Here is a 13,200-nt window from a genome sequence, read left to right on the forward strand (position 1 = left end):
GTGACTTTGAATCTCCCCCTCCCATCAAATCCAGAGAGCTTCTTCTATTACACTATGGCACAACTTTTAATACATAGAAAACTAGTACAAAACAATCAAATTCTACAAAACACGAGTGTGTGTTGTGGCGGGAAGTGTATTCACAAGCAAATGTGCTACATATTCTATGCATTTTAAGATTCCAGGCATAGATTTTGTTGCCTGCAAGGCACTTTGAATTGGAGCACCAGTTCCTTGGAGTTCAGTGTGCCAGGGATGCAAGTTACCAAGGTTGTTGCTGGCACTGGTTAGACTGACGTGACAAGAAGGCATAACATGGTTAGTGTGCCTAAATTGTGATTATAGCAATTATTACCCAATGACGCGTCCATTACTGTTTATTCACAGGACACGAACGGGAGAACCGTGCAAGAATGTGATACCCCCCCCCCCCCGATCGTGCTATTACCACGATTTAGTCACGATTTAATGATACTTGCCTCCCATGTGAAAAAGTCCAGTCTGAGTGCAATTTACTAAAGGTAAAGGGAAAACTTTAGGACCAGTTCTACCATAAGGCAGGCTGTGGATCTGCCTCAGGTGATGGTGACTTGGTAGTGACAGGCAGACCATGGTGTGAGATGGTTTGTGCTCTGCCTCCTGAGCTAGCCTGCTGGCCTCTGGTACTATGGAGGACATTGTGGCATCACTAGTTTTGAAAAAGATTGCATTGCCAGTCTACTTGGCTTCTGTACATGGAACTGGGGAGAGGGTGCTATCTTTTGTCTCAGGCAGCATGCAACAGACACCAAGCAAGCACTCCATCATACGAAGGGATAAAGATTCTGGAGATACGAAGCAGCTCCTTGTCTCTTATAACACCTAGTCCCTCCCAGACTGTGTGTGCAAACTGAAGACTGCTGACAATAGAAGATCCAACCATTTAGGGGTTCCAGCTGTGTCCAGTGATAAGTGAGAAAAATAGATGTCTATAGAAGAGCAGAAGGAGATGAAAGGGGCATGCTGCCCCCGGCTGGCTGCTGGTGAGGCATTCACTATCCCTCTTTATTTGGGATGATACTTCACCATTCTAGAAACTGACTGGTGTTTGAGTGGCGAGGTTTGCCAAATAGCAGAAGTTCAGGTATCTCTGGAACCCCTGTGGACTAGAAGAAAGAACTCAAGTGGCTGCCCGGCTGCCGTGGCATGGCAGGGCTTTGGTAGATGTTTCCACTGCTGGAATTCCAGTATGGAGAGGGTGCCCCAAAGTAGCCGGTGGACGAGGCGGGCATCTGGTTGGTGTGGCCCAAGTTGAAGCCCACCTTCTGCTGATGGTAAGAAGGAAGATAGGGTAGGTCCGTGTGGTGATACTTGTACAGGGCAGGCTCTCCTGGCTGCCCCTGCTGGGCCTGGTTGATGCCCTGGAAGTCGAACTTGTAAGCATAGCGCTTGCCATGAACCTTGGTCATGATGTTCTTGTCATAGTAGTAGCGTAGTGCCCGGCTCAGCTTGTCATAGTTCATGTTGGGCTTGCTCTTGCGCTCGCCCCATCGCCGTGCCACTTCATCAGGATCCGTCATTTTGAACTCACCATTGGTCCCCTCCCAAGTGATGCAGCTGGCATTGCTGCTGTCTGACAGCAGCTCCAGGAGAAACTGCCATAGCTGGATCTGTCCGCTGCCTGTCAGGGAGACAAGAACTGAGCTAACATCAGCTTGTAGCAGGGCAAGCCAGGTGAATTCCCATTTGCTCAAGCTTTACTACTGCCAATGGGGAGAAAGAGGAAAATATGTGACACTGGTCAGCAACTAGACTGGCTAGAGTGGAAAAAGGAGGAAGACCAGTGATCCTCAATCTTGGATTATTCAGATGTTTTGAACTACAACTTCCAGAATCCCTGACCATTGGCCATGCTGACTGGAGCTTCGAGGAGTTAAAGTCCAATAATACCTTGGGCCCCCAAGTTTGAGACCCACCAACCTTCCCCAACTTGGTGCCTTCTAGATGTGTTGGACTACATCTCACAGTTTACTTGAGGGGCCCTGGGATTAATAGTCCAATACATCTAGAAGATAGCAAGATAGAAAAGACAACTGCAGATCAGTGTAACTAGGCTTACATGCAACTCCCTTCCACCCTTCCTCTTTTGCTTGAGCTTCCTCTATAAAAGATGGCTTGTTTAATGCTGCATCTGCACTGCAGAAGTAATGCAGTTTGACGTCACTTTATCTGTCATGGCTCAATGCTATGGAATCCTGGGATTTGCCATGGTGCTAGATCTCTCTGACAGAGAAGGCTGAACATCTCTCAAAACTGCAGATCTCAGAATTCCGTGGCACTGAACCATGGCAGTAAAAATGTAGCCAAACTTCATTATTTCTGCACTGCAGACACAGCCTAAATTGACTGGATTTATTGCCTCTGCAAGTATATTTGCTATCTATCCCATCATCTCCTGATCTTAAAAAGCAGCATGATAGGCAAAAATTCAACAGGTGGAGCTTCTCTCCATCATCCTCTGCTTGGAAAAGGACTAGCCTCCCTAAGCCCTCCTCTGTGTAGCCCCAGTCCCCCAAAATAAGATACATTTGGACCCACCTGGGTTTGCCAAGCGGCTGCTGGTGGGTCCCAGGACCTGGTATGGATCTGTGAGAATGAGAAGGGAATCAGAGTCAAATGCACTCAAAGATCCTCTCCCCATCTACAGCTCTGCCTCTTCCCAACACCTGGAATGCCTCACTGCTCTTCTCAATACCTGGAATTCCTTGCTTAGAGTCTCAGTCTATCTCTGATGGTGGTAATACATCCCTTGGGCTGGGCTGCGCTACTTCAGAATACGAACTGGCCTCATATGATTGAATGTACCTCTATAAAGAAACAGTGCTGGTGATACCCAAAAGGTACCCATATATAAAAGCAGCATGGCAGGCAAAAGAACCCAGATATTGTATCTGTCCACAGTGCACAGGTAGATAGACAGAGACACATTATGTTGATACGTAAAGTAATGGATGGTGCTCCTGCCCTTTCAATGCTTGTGTAGGAGGGAATTTTAGCAAGCAACACTGGCTGAGATTCCCTCTCCTACACAAACATTGAAGGTGCATGTGCCCTCTCCAATTTTCACTCTGGCAACCCTACTCCTGGCCTACTTCTGGATAGTCCCTTAAGGGAAGGCATCTTCTATTTGAAAGATTGGCTTTATACATCTGCTTTAAATGTAAAGAACCAGAAGAAGGAAGAACAGCAGCCTTGATGTTGCCTTGCCACGGTTAGGAATATATGCACAGCAGATGCAACAGATACAAAATCCGCCCAGTCAGTGATTTCTCCTTTAGGGGAGACACATTGTCTTTCTGCTTAGTAATTCGTTCTAGATGTGCCTCTGTACACATACATTAGCATATTCACATTTTATGCAAATCTGTGTCCTCTTTTGTCCTCTGCTTGGTGATGTGGAAGTGGTCGCTCTAGCCATTTCCTTTTCTATCATCTACAAGAGCAAAGGATGCTACTCTGAGACCATTCTAAGAATATGTTTATTTCACTGCATCCACATTCCACAAAGCCCATTAAAAAGACCAGTTGCCATATGACCAGGAAAACAAACCAACTCAGTTTGCTCTTGCTTTTTTTGACACCTCGATCTACAGAAAGTAGAAGGTCTACGCTGAGGAACCTTTTGCCTTCCAGACATGTTTGAACTCCAGTTCCCATCAGCCTCAGCCAGTCTGGCCAGTGGTGAGGGATGATGGGACAGTAATTCAGCAATGGGAGAGCCACTTGTTTTCCCTCCCTTGTAGTAAGTGAAGTTTTTTCTCAGCAGGGAAATATGGTATACAGAAGCACCCACCAATGTTTACACATCATGATGCTTTTAAATAGGATCCTAAAGTAGGAAATTATGAAAATTCCTCTGGGGAAAAAATATACCTGGTGCAACACGTGTTGAATCAGGAGTTCGACCCACACCCTGGATCTGTGGTGGCGAACCTTAAGGGTAAAAGAGGAGACCATTAAGTATTAAGAGACCAGCAAATGAAGGTGTTGACATAATAAAATGGCTCAGTTTAACTGTCTGTCCTGTTTCCCCCTCTGATAGAAGTCATAAGAAGAGTCTGGCACTGGAACAGATTAAAAATCTACCTTGTCAAAGCCAGCTTTGTCATCAGTCACAGTGAGTCAGTGACCTCAGATGTCAGACGCTGGGAGGAAACACCAAGGCAATAAAAGAGAGAGCTGGGTACTTTATATGTGCTTCCCCTATGCCCCCTACCCTGCATCCTTTAGATGTGGCAGAGCAGAGGATGGTCTTCTAGTGCTAGTGTTGAAGATGATTCAGTGGCCAAAACAAGTAGTTTTGGTACATGGAATGGTAAGGAGTACTCTCTTCAGGCAGTAAAATATCTCAGGCCCCAAATCTGGTCTGGTATACTGTTTCCCATATTGGGATGGAGGCTTCCATTTGGAAGAAATCTGCAAGTATTTGAAGGGCTGTCACACTGAGGTTGGAGCATGACTGCCCCACTGGGTGTTCACCTCCCTCTGAGGTGTTACCCAGTGCAGCCGCTAGTGATGCCCTTGGAGGAATGAATGGTACCTTTGGAAGTTGTACTGGTAGGGCCACTACCCCAGCTGCTCCGCCGGATTTCCTCATATGGAGACTCTGTACCAAAAGAGAGAAAAAGTCCACTTTAGGCAGAGGTGCCCATTCATGGGTAAAATGCAGCCTCCACAGTATGGGTCAAAAGCCCACTCTTGGAAAACAGTGGGAAACAATATTGCATTCAATGAACATTTGCCATGTTTAGTTTTATTATACATTCCTGTATAATAACAGAACAAACATCTACTAAAGCAGAAAATAGGTGTTAATTTAGGAGCAGTGAAATCTGCACCATGCTGAACAGGAAGCAATTAATGGACTTGGATAAGAGGAATTCTCAGTTAAGGACACTAACACCCACCCTTGAAGATCGCTGTATATGGAACATCAAAGCATGTTATTAGTAAGATCTTCAGGATGGTTCTGGGCAGCTACTGACACAAAAGCACTCAAATCCTACAACATCCCTAGGTTTTTTCTACAGGTAAAGGCTTTGCAGCAATAACTCACCGGTTTTGACTTGGGCCCTTGGTGGCGGCGGAGGAGGTTGCTGTGTAATGACTGGCGCAGATGGATATGTAAAAGTGGGGCTGCCTGTTGGAGAGGGAGGGAGGAAGAGAGAAAAACAGAAAAGTTATTATTGACAAGGCAAAGGAAAAGACTGTGTCTCCCACAAATATCATCTATACAGATGCCAACAGGGCTGGAAGTTGACTTTTCAGTGCTGGCAACTGGGACAACATCTTCCACAATGAAGGCAGCCGTCTTGGATGGGAGACTCAAAATATGACATGGGCGGCTCTCTGTCTTCCAATACCTCCTCAACACTTTCTACTACCCCCTTGTATTTTCCCCCTTGAGGTGGCTGGTTCACTTTGTTTAATGCTAAGGCTGGCTCTGGTGATTAGAAAGAAGGGGCTACGTTAGTCATTGGTCAGTCATGGATGGTGGTTTCATTTGCAAATTCAGGGTCTCATACATATATATATATTTATAAGAGTCACAAGCTTGGTTGATGAAGGGAATGCTGTGGATGCAGCGTATCATGATTTCAGTAAGGCCTTTGACAAGATCCCCCATGATATCCCTGGGAAAAACTAGTAAAATGTGGGCTAGAAAATGCAACTGTTAGGTGGATTTGTAACTGGTTGATCAACTAAACCAAACGATACTCAGCAATGGCTTTTCCTCATCTTGGAGAGAATCATATAGCATACACACACACACACACACTGGGTACCATGTGCCTTGCTGACCCCAGCCCCAGTGTCCAAGAATGGAATATTTCTCCAACCATAATCCTGCCTTGGATCTTACTTTGGCGCAGGTAAGAGAGGTGAGACAGCAACACATCTGCGTTGTATGGTGTGGTGAGGCGTATGAAACCTTCCTTGCCAAGTTTGCACAACTCCTTGCCATCCACATGCTGGAAGAGGCTGGTTTCAATGTCCAGGAGGCCATACTCCTTCACTGCCCAATCCAACCACTGACGGACATGATCATGGGTCCACACACTAGGATCTGTTGGAGAGACAGAAGTATTGGGCTAAAGACCAAACAGCACAAGGATGTCACTGTGTGAAGCACAAAGTTATTAGACTGGAAGACCTTCTGGTACTCAGGGATCTGGAGTGAAATACTGTAATAAGAGGTAAGATTTCAAAAAATTTCAAATTCTACTGTAGGACAATGGAAGCTGTTGATTTCTCCAGAAACCTGTAAGAACTGGACGTTATGCAGAAAGTGAGCAAAGCAAGAGTTGTGTGGGTTTTTTTTTTAAAACCATAAAGTCTTCATTATCCAGAGATTTAAGATTGTGGATTAGGCTGGAGAAGCCAGCAATTGTGTGGCCAATGGCCAGTTTTTGTAACTTTTGGCCCCATACAGACAGGTCAAAATAAAGCTGCTTCAGGTCACTTTGGAGGTATGCTGTTTAAATGATGCATGCATCCTAAGAATCCAGAAGCTACACAAAAGCTGTGCTCCAGTCCTTAGGACTGGATTGTGGCTTTAGCATGGCTTCTGGCCTCTTAGGACGTATGCATCATTTAAACAGGATACCTCCAAAGTGACCTGAAGCAGCTTTATTTCGGCATGTCTGTATGGGACCTTTGTAATAGGGGCCACATATCTTCGCTCCAGACTGGACCCCCTTGTCTGGGACCAAGAGTACCTCTATATTTATGGGTCAGAATGGCAACTGGAATCCCAACAACATCTAGACAACCACAGGTTCTTCACTCAAATTTATGGGTCCCTTGGCCAATACCCAGCAAGAGTCAGGAAAGAAAGAGGTCTACATTGTCTTATACCAACCTGCCGGGACAATGACTCTCTTCTCCTCGCCTGGAGGGTTGACAGAAGGGCTGCTTCGCTGGTTGTTGTATCCACCTGGATAGGATACCTGAGATGGGTCAACTGCTCCTCCTGCCTTGCTCCTCCGGGTCACACTACAGTCTACAGGAGATTGTCTGCTGATGGGGAAGAGACAGGAGAATCACTGGACAACTAGGTAGAATTATAACATTGAAGACTGGGAGTTTGTTCATACTACATATTCTTCCAACATTTCACAAGTGAAAACAAGAAGCCATTTGTGAGACATCTATTCTTTATACGTACAGTAGGCTCACAGGGCCTTGTTGCCTGAAATGGAGCAACACCCACACAAATCCTGGTGTACTTTACCCAAGTCCATCCAAGTTATTTTGGGCCTTGAACATCTTCTCCCTTCCTGGACAGTAATAGTACAATAACATGGAAATAGCTAACCATTTGCTGCCCTCTCCTGACACCTAAAACCTGCAGCCTGATTTGATGAGCTAATTCTCCCTAATGGTTGGAGCTACTCCTGCTTGCTTCAGATAAATCCTATTTAAGATCAACTATAGTTCCTGAAATTCAGATGACATAGCAAGCTCTGGGGACTCAAAAATGGAAGCAGATGCTTCAACTCTCCAGAAGGAATAGTATGTATATTGTGTAGGGATAGGGATTAGACTTGTTCTGCTGTGATGAAACATGGTTTATTGTGATAGCTGAATGCTAACACTATCTACTGTTTATTGTTGTATGCTGCTGTTTCTGTAATTCTATTCTGAGAGATTACTACTGTGCCCAGTATTATGTCTACTACTCTACACTACTGAACTCCTCCTCTGAAAACTGACCTGTGTTGAAAAGCAGAATAAATGCTTCCTATAAATAAAAATGCATCCATAAATATTATACACACACACACATACACACATACTGACTTCTACAGCTATCGACATTCACAAACTTGGATCCACGACAGTTATATTTTCCTCCAGACCTTGGATGTTACAAGGAATGTAATTACAAGTTATTGGCGTAGGTGGAAACGAGTGCACAAAGAACTCACATTTCAAAAATGTGATAAACGGGAACAAAGTCACGATGTTGGCATAACAATTCAATGTTTTCTAGTAACTGAAAAGAAGTTTGAAAGGGCATACTTCTAAACCGCACTTTAACGTATTTTAAGAATAATTTTAACAGACCTTTTGGGGACTTTTATGCTACCTTTTTATCAATTCTAAGGTACTGTCCTTTCTTTTAAAATAACAAAAAGTGACCAAGAATGAAATGGGCAACTCCATGACAAATTCATCTTAACATTGCCTTGAAGGCATGCAATGACAATGACAACAACAACAACACAACAGGGCATTTTATAAACAATGTAACAAATAATAACAATTAATTACTTCCCAGATAGCACTAAGAACAAATTAAATTGTAAACAACTTTCCAAATTCTGTCTCTCTTCTCCCTATTTTCAGTTTGCCTTTCTGAAGACTTTACAAGGGTCCTTCCCCAGCATGGTGGCCTTCAGATGTGGCCTCTGGTTTCCATCATCCCTGGCCAGCAGGACCAATTCCCAGCTTGGCTCTGTAGAGGACAGAGGTAAGGAAGCCCTGGCCTGAACTACTCTGACCTCTTTGCATCAGATGCCCCTTCTTGAGGCAATGCAAGCTGTTTGGTTGAGGGGAAGTGAGCTGTTTCCTGTGGGTTTGCGAATGCAGCCACAAACTTCAACAGACGATATGTCCAGCAGCTAATTATATGGCTGGGGGTGATGGCAAGAAAGGGGCCTCCTTCACCAGTGCCACCAACCTCAGAGGCCCAAAAGCAGAGCCAGGGAAGGGCTGTATCATGCCTCCCTCCCTCAGAATATGGGGACCCTGCTGCCACAGTTCCACTGGCTGCTGGTCTGTGTCCAGGCAAAATTCAATGTGCTGATCTTTGTATGTTTTTAGTGAAATTGTTTTAATTCATAAGCCTCTATGAATACCAGTTTTGGGAGAAAGGCAGGATGATGATGATGATGAAATAATCTCATACATAATGTCCCAGAGCATGATGCCATAAGCAACATGCATCTTAATAGTTTGGGGCTGCAGTTTTGGACAAGGAGAAATAATCTAGCTTGTTCTGGCACCTTTTAATGGCCGCTTCAGACGTTAGGAGGCAGAGTGTTCAGTACACCATGAATATAAACAAGGATAAAGGCCTGCACCTGCACTTCACTTCTCTCTTCCAGTTAGAGTCAGGGCCAAACGGTAAACAGGCTTGCAAAGCAGGCTAAGGACCACAGGGTTCCCGTTCCCAACCCTTGTTGTGCAACCTTTCCACACAAAACCACCGAATGGCTGACCTGCTGGAGCAATTGACTTGCTCATTCTCCTGCTTCACCACATGGACTCTGTTGTTGGCCGGGGCTGGCCACTGGGGCTCCTCTAAACCGATGCCTTCCTTGCCACCATAGTCATCCACAGAGGGCAGCTCAGTCTTCAAGAGGTGCGGAGTGCCAAAAGATGGGTCAAATATTGACTGGTCCTCGCTTACAACTGACAACGCCTCCTACAAGTGAGGAATGGGGAGAAAAGGGGGTGATCAGGGCTGTTCCACAAGCAAACTGTTAGAAAATAAGCAGAGACCAGTTGGCTTGGACTGAAGTACCATATTTACTGCCAAGTAAATGCTTCCATCCCAACTAACCCATAATCTGTATTTGGGATAAATTCTGTATAATTCAGCAGGCCTATTTATTTTTTTAACAGTAGGCCTTTTCAATTTTTAATTTTTATTCACTTTATCAAAGCCTCCATCTTATCAATTGTCCTGTGCATTTAGATCATCATGTCCAATTTTCAGTCCTTGGGAACAAGGTATTTTAAAGTAACATTGGTGTGTCCAAATGAACACCCACTGGAGACAAAATGGACACTTACAATTTAATCAGTAAACTGTGTGATTCCCACATACTTTTCAGTGTCTTCTGCAAGTTACAGAAAACCAAAGATAAAAATGATTCCTCAATATCTCTTGATTTTAATTCAGGTATTTTCTGGTGGTGGGAAGGATAATGAAACTTACTAGAATGCTGATGTCTTTAAATTTATTTTCAGCTCTGTATTGACTTCCTCTTTAAAAATAAAACAAGAAGCAAAACAAAAATCTTTCAACACAGAAAGGTCAGGACTGTGTGTATGTATGTATGTATTTTATTTATATCTTGCTTTTCTCCCTGCGGAGAGAATGGCCAATGGCCAGGAGGCTACACAGAGTACCAAAATGTATGTGTGTATGAATGAATGAATGAATGAATGAATAAGCTGGAAATTCATTATCACTGAAAACCAAATAAATATGTTTGAAATCCATTTAAAATGATAAATTTAAAAGGTGAACTACCCCACCTGGAAAAGGAATTTCAAGAGAAGCAATGTGGCCTTCTTTGGCCAAGAAAAAAACAGTGGTCCACGGAGTTTGGAGAGGTTATAGGTAGCTCATAAAATCATCTTTGGGGACCGTATGTGACTCTGGGTCTGCACTTGGCCCATCTTTACTTTAAGTGCAGCCTGACATCCACAAAATATCAGGTGAAGCTTCTCGCAGGGATGGAGAAAAAAGGGGCCAGCGGCTAATTTTCTCCAGATCTTGTCGGTGTCCAAAACACAAAGGCAGAAACCAGTTGCAATATTTGGAAACAGAAATGACCATGACACAATATGGTACCATGGTTAAGAGAGTCAGATCAATGGTAGGAAGCCCACTTTCAGATTCTCATTGGATTCCCAGATCTCTGGCCTTCAGAATCTGTACCATCCGGTCCTCATGATGGTGTGCATTTGTGTGTAAAATATCAGGTTGAGAACATTGCCTCTGTGTTGTGTTGCATGTGCATTTTCCTCTGTTAAACCTTTTAAAAAATGAATGTAATATATTGAGCAACTGTGGTTGATGCTAAACCTATTATTCTTAATGCCATCACCAGGGACTATCCAAAGGTCTCAAGTTTGGGCCTGAGATGGTACTAATCTGGCAATGCCAATCTACATTGAGCCCTGAAGCTCACTGGGCTAGTCACACAATGTCAGCTGAAGCTACCTTGAAAGGCTGTTATGTGGATACAATGGGGCCAAGGAAAGCCATATGCACCAATCATGTGCTCTTTGGAGGAAATATGGCATCTTTCAAAGAGTAGTAACAGTATAAATAATACAGGCTGGTAAAATGGAGGGCCATAAAAACTTTGGCTTTATAGGAATTTGGCGTTCTAAATCCAAAAATGGCCCCACATTTGCTCCATCACATACAGTTTTTTTCACAACTTGCTTTCACGCTTTTAGGTTGTAATATGTACTTTAATGACATAATCCGGCAAAGAATATTATCCTGCGAAAAACAAGTCAGTGGTAACAGTCTAAAAAATAGACTTTCAAAACACTTTAATTTGAAAGACAAAAATCGGTTCAAAAGTACAGACATTGCACTGAAACACCGGCATCCACACTTAGCAGCTTATCCCATGAATAAATAAGCCGACTTCAAAAACTGGCTGGCTAAGTGGCATCCTGGCTAGATAGGCAGAGATTTAGGTATGATAACATCTGGGGGCATTTTTCATCGCAGGACTGTATAATCCTAATTTCAAAACACCCATTGTAATTGGTTAAAGAAGCCAAACAATCCAGAAGCATCAAGTAAGAGTGAGAGAAACAAATCACCACAATGCAATCCTTAAAGAAAGCAAAACCATTCCAGTAAATTAGAAGCCCCCGCATACATGTGTTTTATCAATATGCCTGAAATCAAACAATGAGATGACTTGGCACTAGCCTTCCCCTCCCACCCTTTTAGGTTTCCAGTAATTTGGAATTATTCCTCTTTCCTGGAACTGGAAATGAACAAACGCTTGTACCAGAGGAAGAGAGCTCTAAATAATGCCCCATAGTGGTTAAAGGTTGTAAGCTATAAGGGAGCCAGCGTGCTGCAGTGGTTGGAGCATTGGATGACTCTGACAACCAGGGTTCGAATCCCTGCTCAGTGATGGAAACCCATTTGATTTCCTTGGGAAAGTCACACTCTCTCAGCCTCAGAGGAAGGCTGAACAATCCTTGACAAGAAAACCTTGCGATAGGGTTACCTTCGGGTTGTTGTAACTTGGAAATGACTTGAAGGACAACAACAAAGATGGCCAAGCTCACTGCTGTTGAAATGTAGCATAGGACCTTATCACACTAGAGAAATCCCACTCAGAAACTGGATTTAAACCAGAAATAACACAAAAATAAAGTGAACGTAAAAGGGACAAAAACAACACCTTTTTACTTTCAGGAAGCTCCGAAAGTAAAAAGGTGTCATTTTTGTCCCCTTTACATTCGCTTTATTTTCACGTTATTTATGGTTTGCTGAAACGTCATGTGAAAAACCTGCCGCATTTGCAGGGTTTTTCCAATTTAAATCTACTTTAAATCCCGTTTCTGCACTAGTGTGATAGGGTCCATATAGACTTCAGCTCCTCATCCCGCTCACTTCTCTGGCCTTTTAAATAGGTCCGGCCCCAGAAAGAAAAGAAACAAGAGCACAGAGATATAGGAAACGTGGGGCTGTGGCCAAACCTAGACAAAGTACATAGCAGCCAAAACTTCCTATGAAGTCCCAAAGGAGTCCCACCGGTTCTTTGAAAGGCAGGCGCACTATCACTCAAGGGTAATTCTAGAGACTTATTGGAAAATGCAGTAAGTAGAGAAATTAACGGTTGAGTTTTCCACATCCCTGCCTTCCCCAACAATGGAATTCCTGGGCAGTGACGCACCCCTTGGTTCAGGAAACAGAAGGAGGAGGCTGTTCACCATCAGTGCTAAAGCTGGAACGCCTAGTCACGAAAGGGACCTAGCCACGGCTTTTTTACAGCCAGACAGGATCCCATGAACCAGCTAGAGTTGTCAACCAGCTCATCCTTGCTTCCTCCTGTCTTATCCATTCTGCCAAAAACAGCAGGTGAATAGGAGGAGTGAACTTAGCATCTCTGCATTGCTGCCAGTCAAACAGCCATTCAAAACACAGTGACAGGGACCTGTTCCAATATTGGAGGCCCTCTAGCCATCCAGCTTTGAAAGTCAATATAGCCCCAGAAATGGGATCAGCATGGAAAGCTACACCAGTTGAAATTCCATGTCTTGAGTTGCATTTTGGGGAGTTACCGTATATACTCAACTATACGTTGACCTCATGTATAAGTCAAGGGCAAGTTTGGAGGCCAAAATGATGGATTTTGCTATGACCCGTGGCTAGGTTGAGAG

At 43.9% G+C, this 13,200-nt stretch overlaps 1 protein-coding gene across 3 annotated transcripts in view; it reads right to left on the reverse strand.

Moving 5' to 3' along the window:
• Nucleotides 1-13,200, reverse strand: part of LOC121915654 (retroviral integration site protein Fli-1 homolog) — a 26,919-nt gene continuing 13,719 nt past the window's right edge. The window contains exons 2-9 of one of the 3 annotated variants that reach the window (XM_042440053.1): nt 9,267-9,472; nt 6,902-7,056; nt 5,903-6,106; nt 5,096-5,179; nt 4,580-4,645; nt 3,913-3,972; nt 2,578-2,625; nt 1-1,660 (exon numbers count right to left, since the gene is read on the reverse strand). In XM_042440053.1, coding sequence (XP_042295987.1) covers nt 1,146-1,660; nt 2,578-2,625; nt 3,913-3,972; nt 4,580-4,645; nt 5,096-5,179; nt 5,903-6,106; nt 6,902-7,056; nt 9,267-9,472 — 1,338 coding nt within the window. In that variant the 3' untranslated portion in view covers nt 1-1,145. Of the gene's footprint in view, nt 1,661-2,577; nt 2,626-3,912; nt 3,973-4,579; nt 4,646-5,095; nt 5,180-5,902; nt 6,107-6,901; nt 7,060-9,266; nt 9,473-13,200 lie in introns of all 3 variants that reach the window. The other 2 variants (XM_042440051.1, XM_042440054.1) reach the window with 2 other exon arrangements.

This window comes from Sceloporus undulatus, chromosome 9, assembly GCF_019175285.1.
Source record: "Sceloporus undulatus isolate JIND9_A2432 ecotype Alabama chromosome 9, SceUnd_v1.1, whole genome shotgun sequence".
Taxonomy (NCBI): domain Eukaryota; kingdom Metazoa; phylum Chordata; class Lepidosauria; order Squamata; family Phrynosomatidae; genus Sceloporus; species Sceloporus undulatus.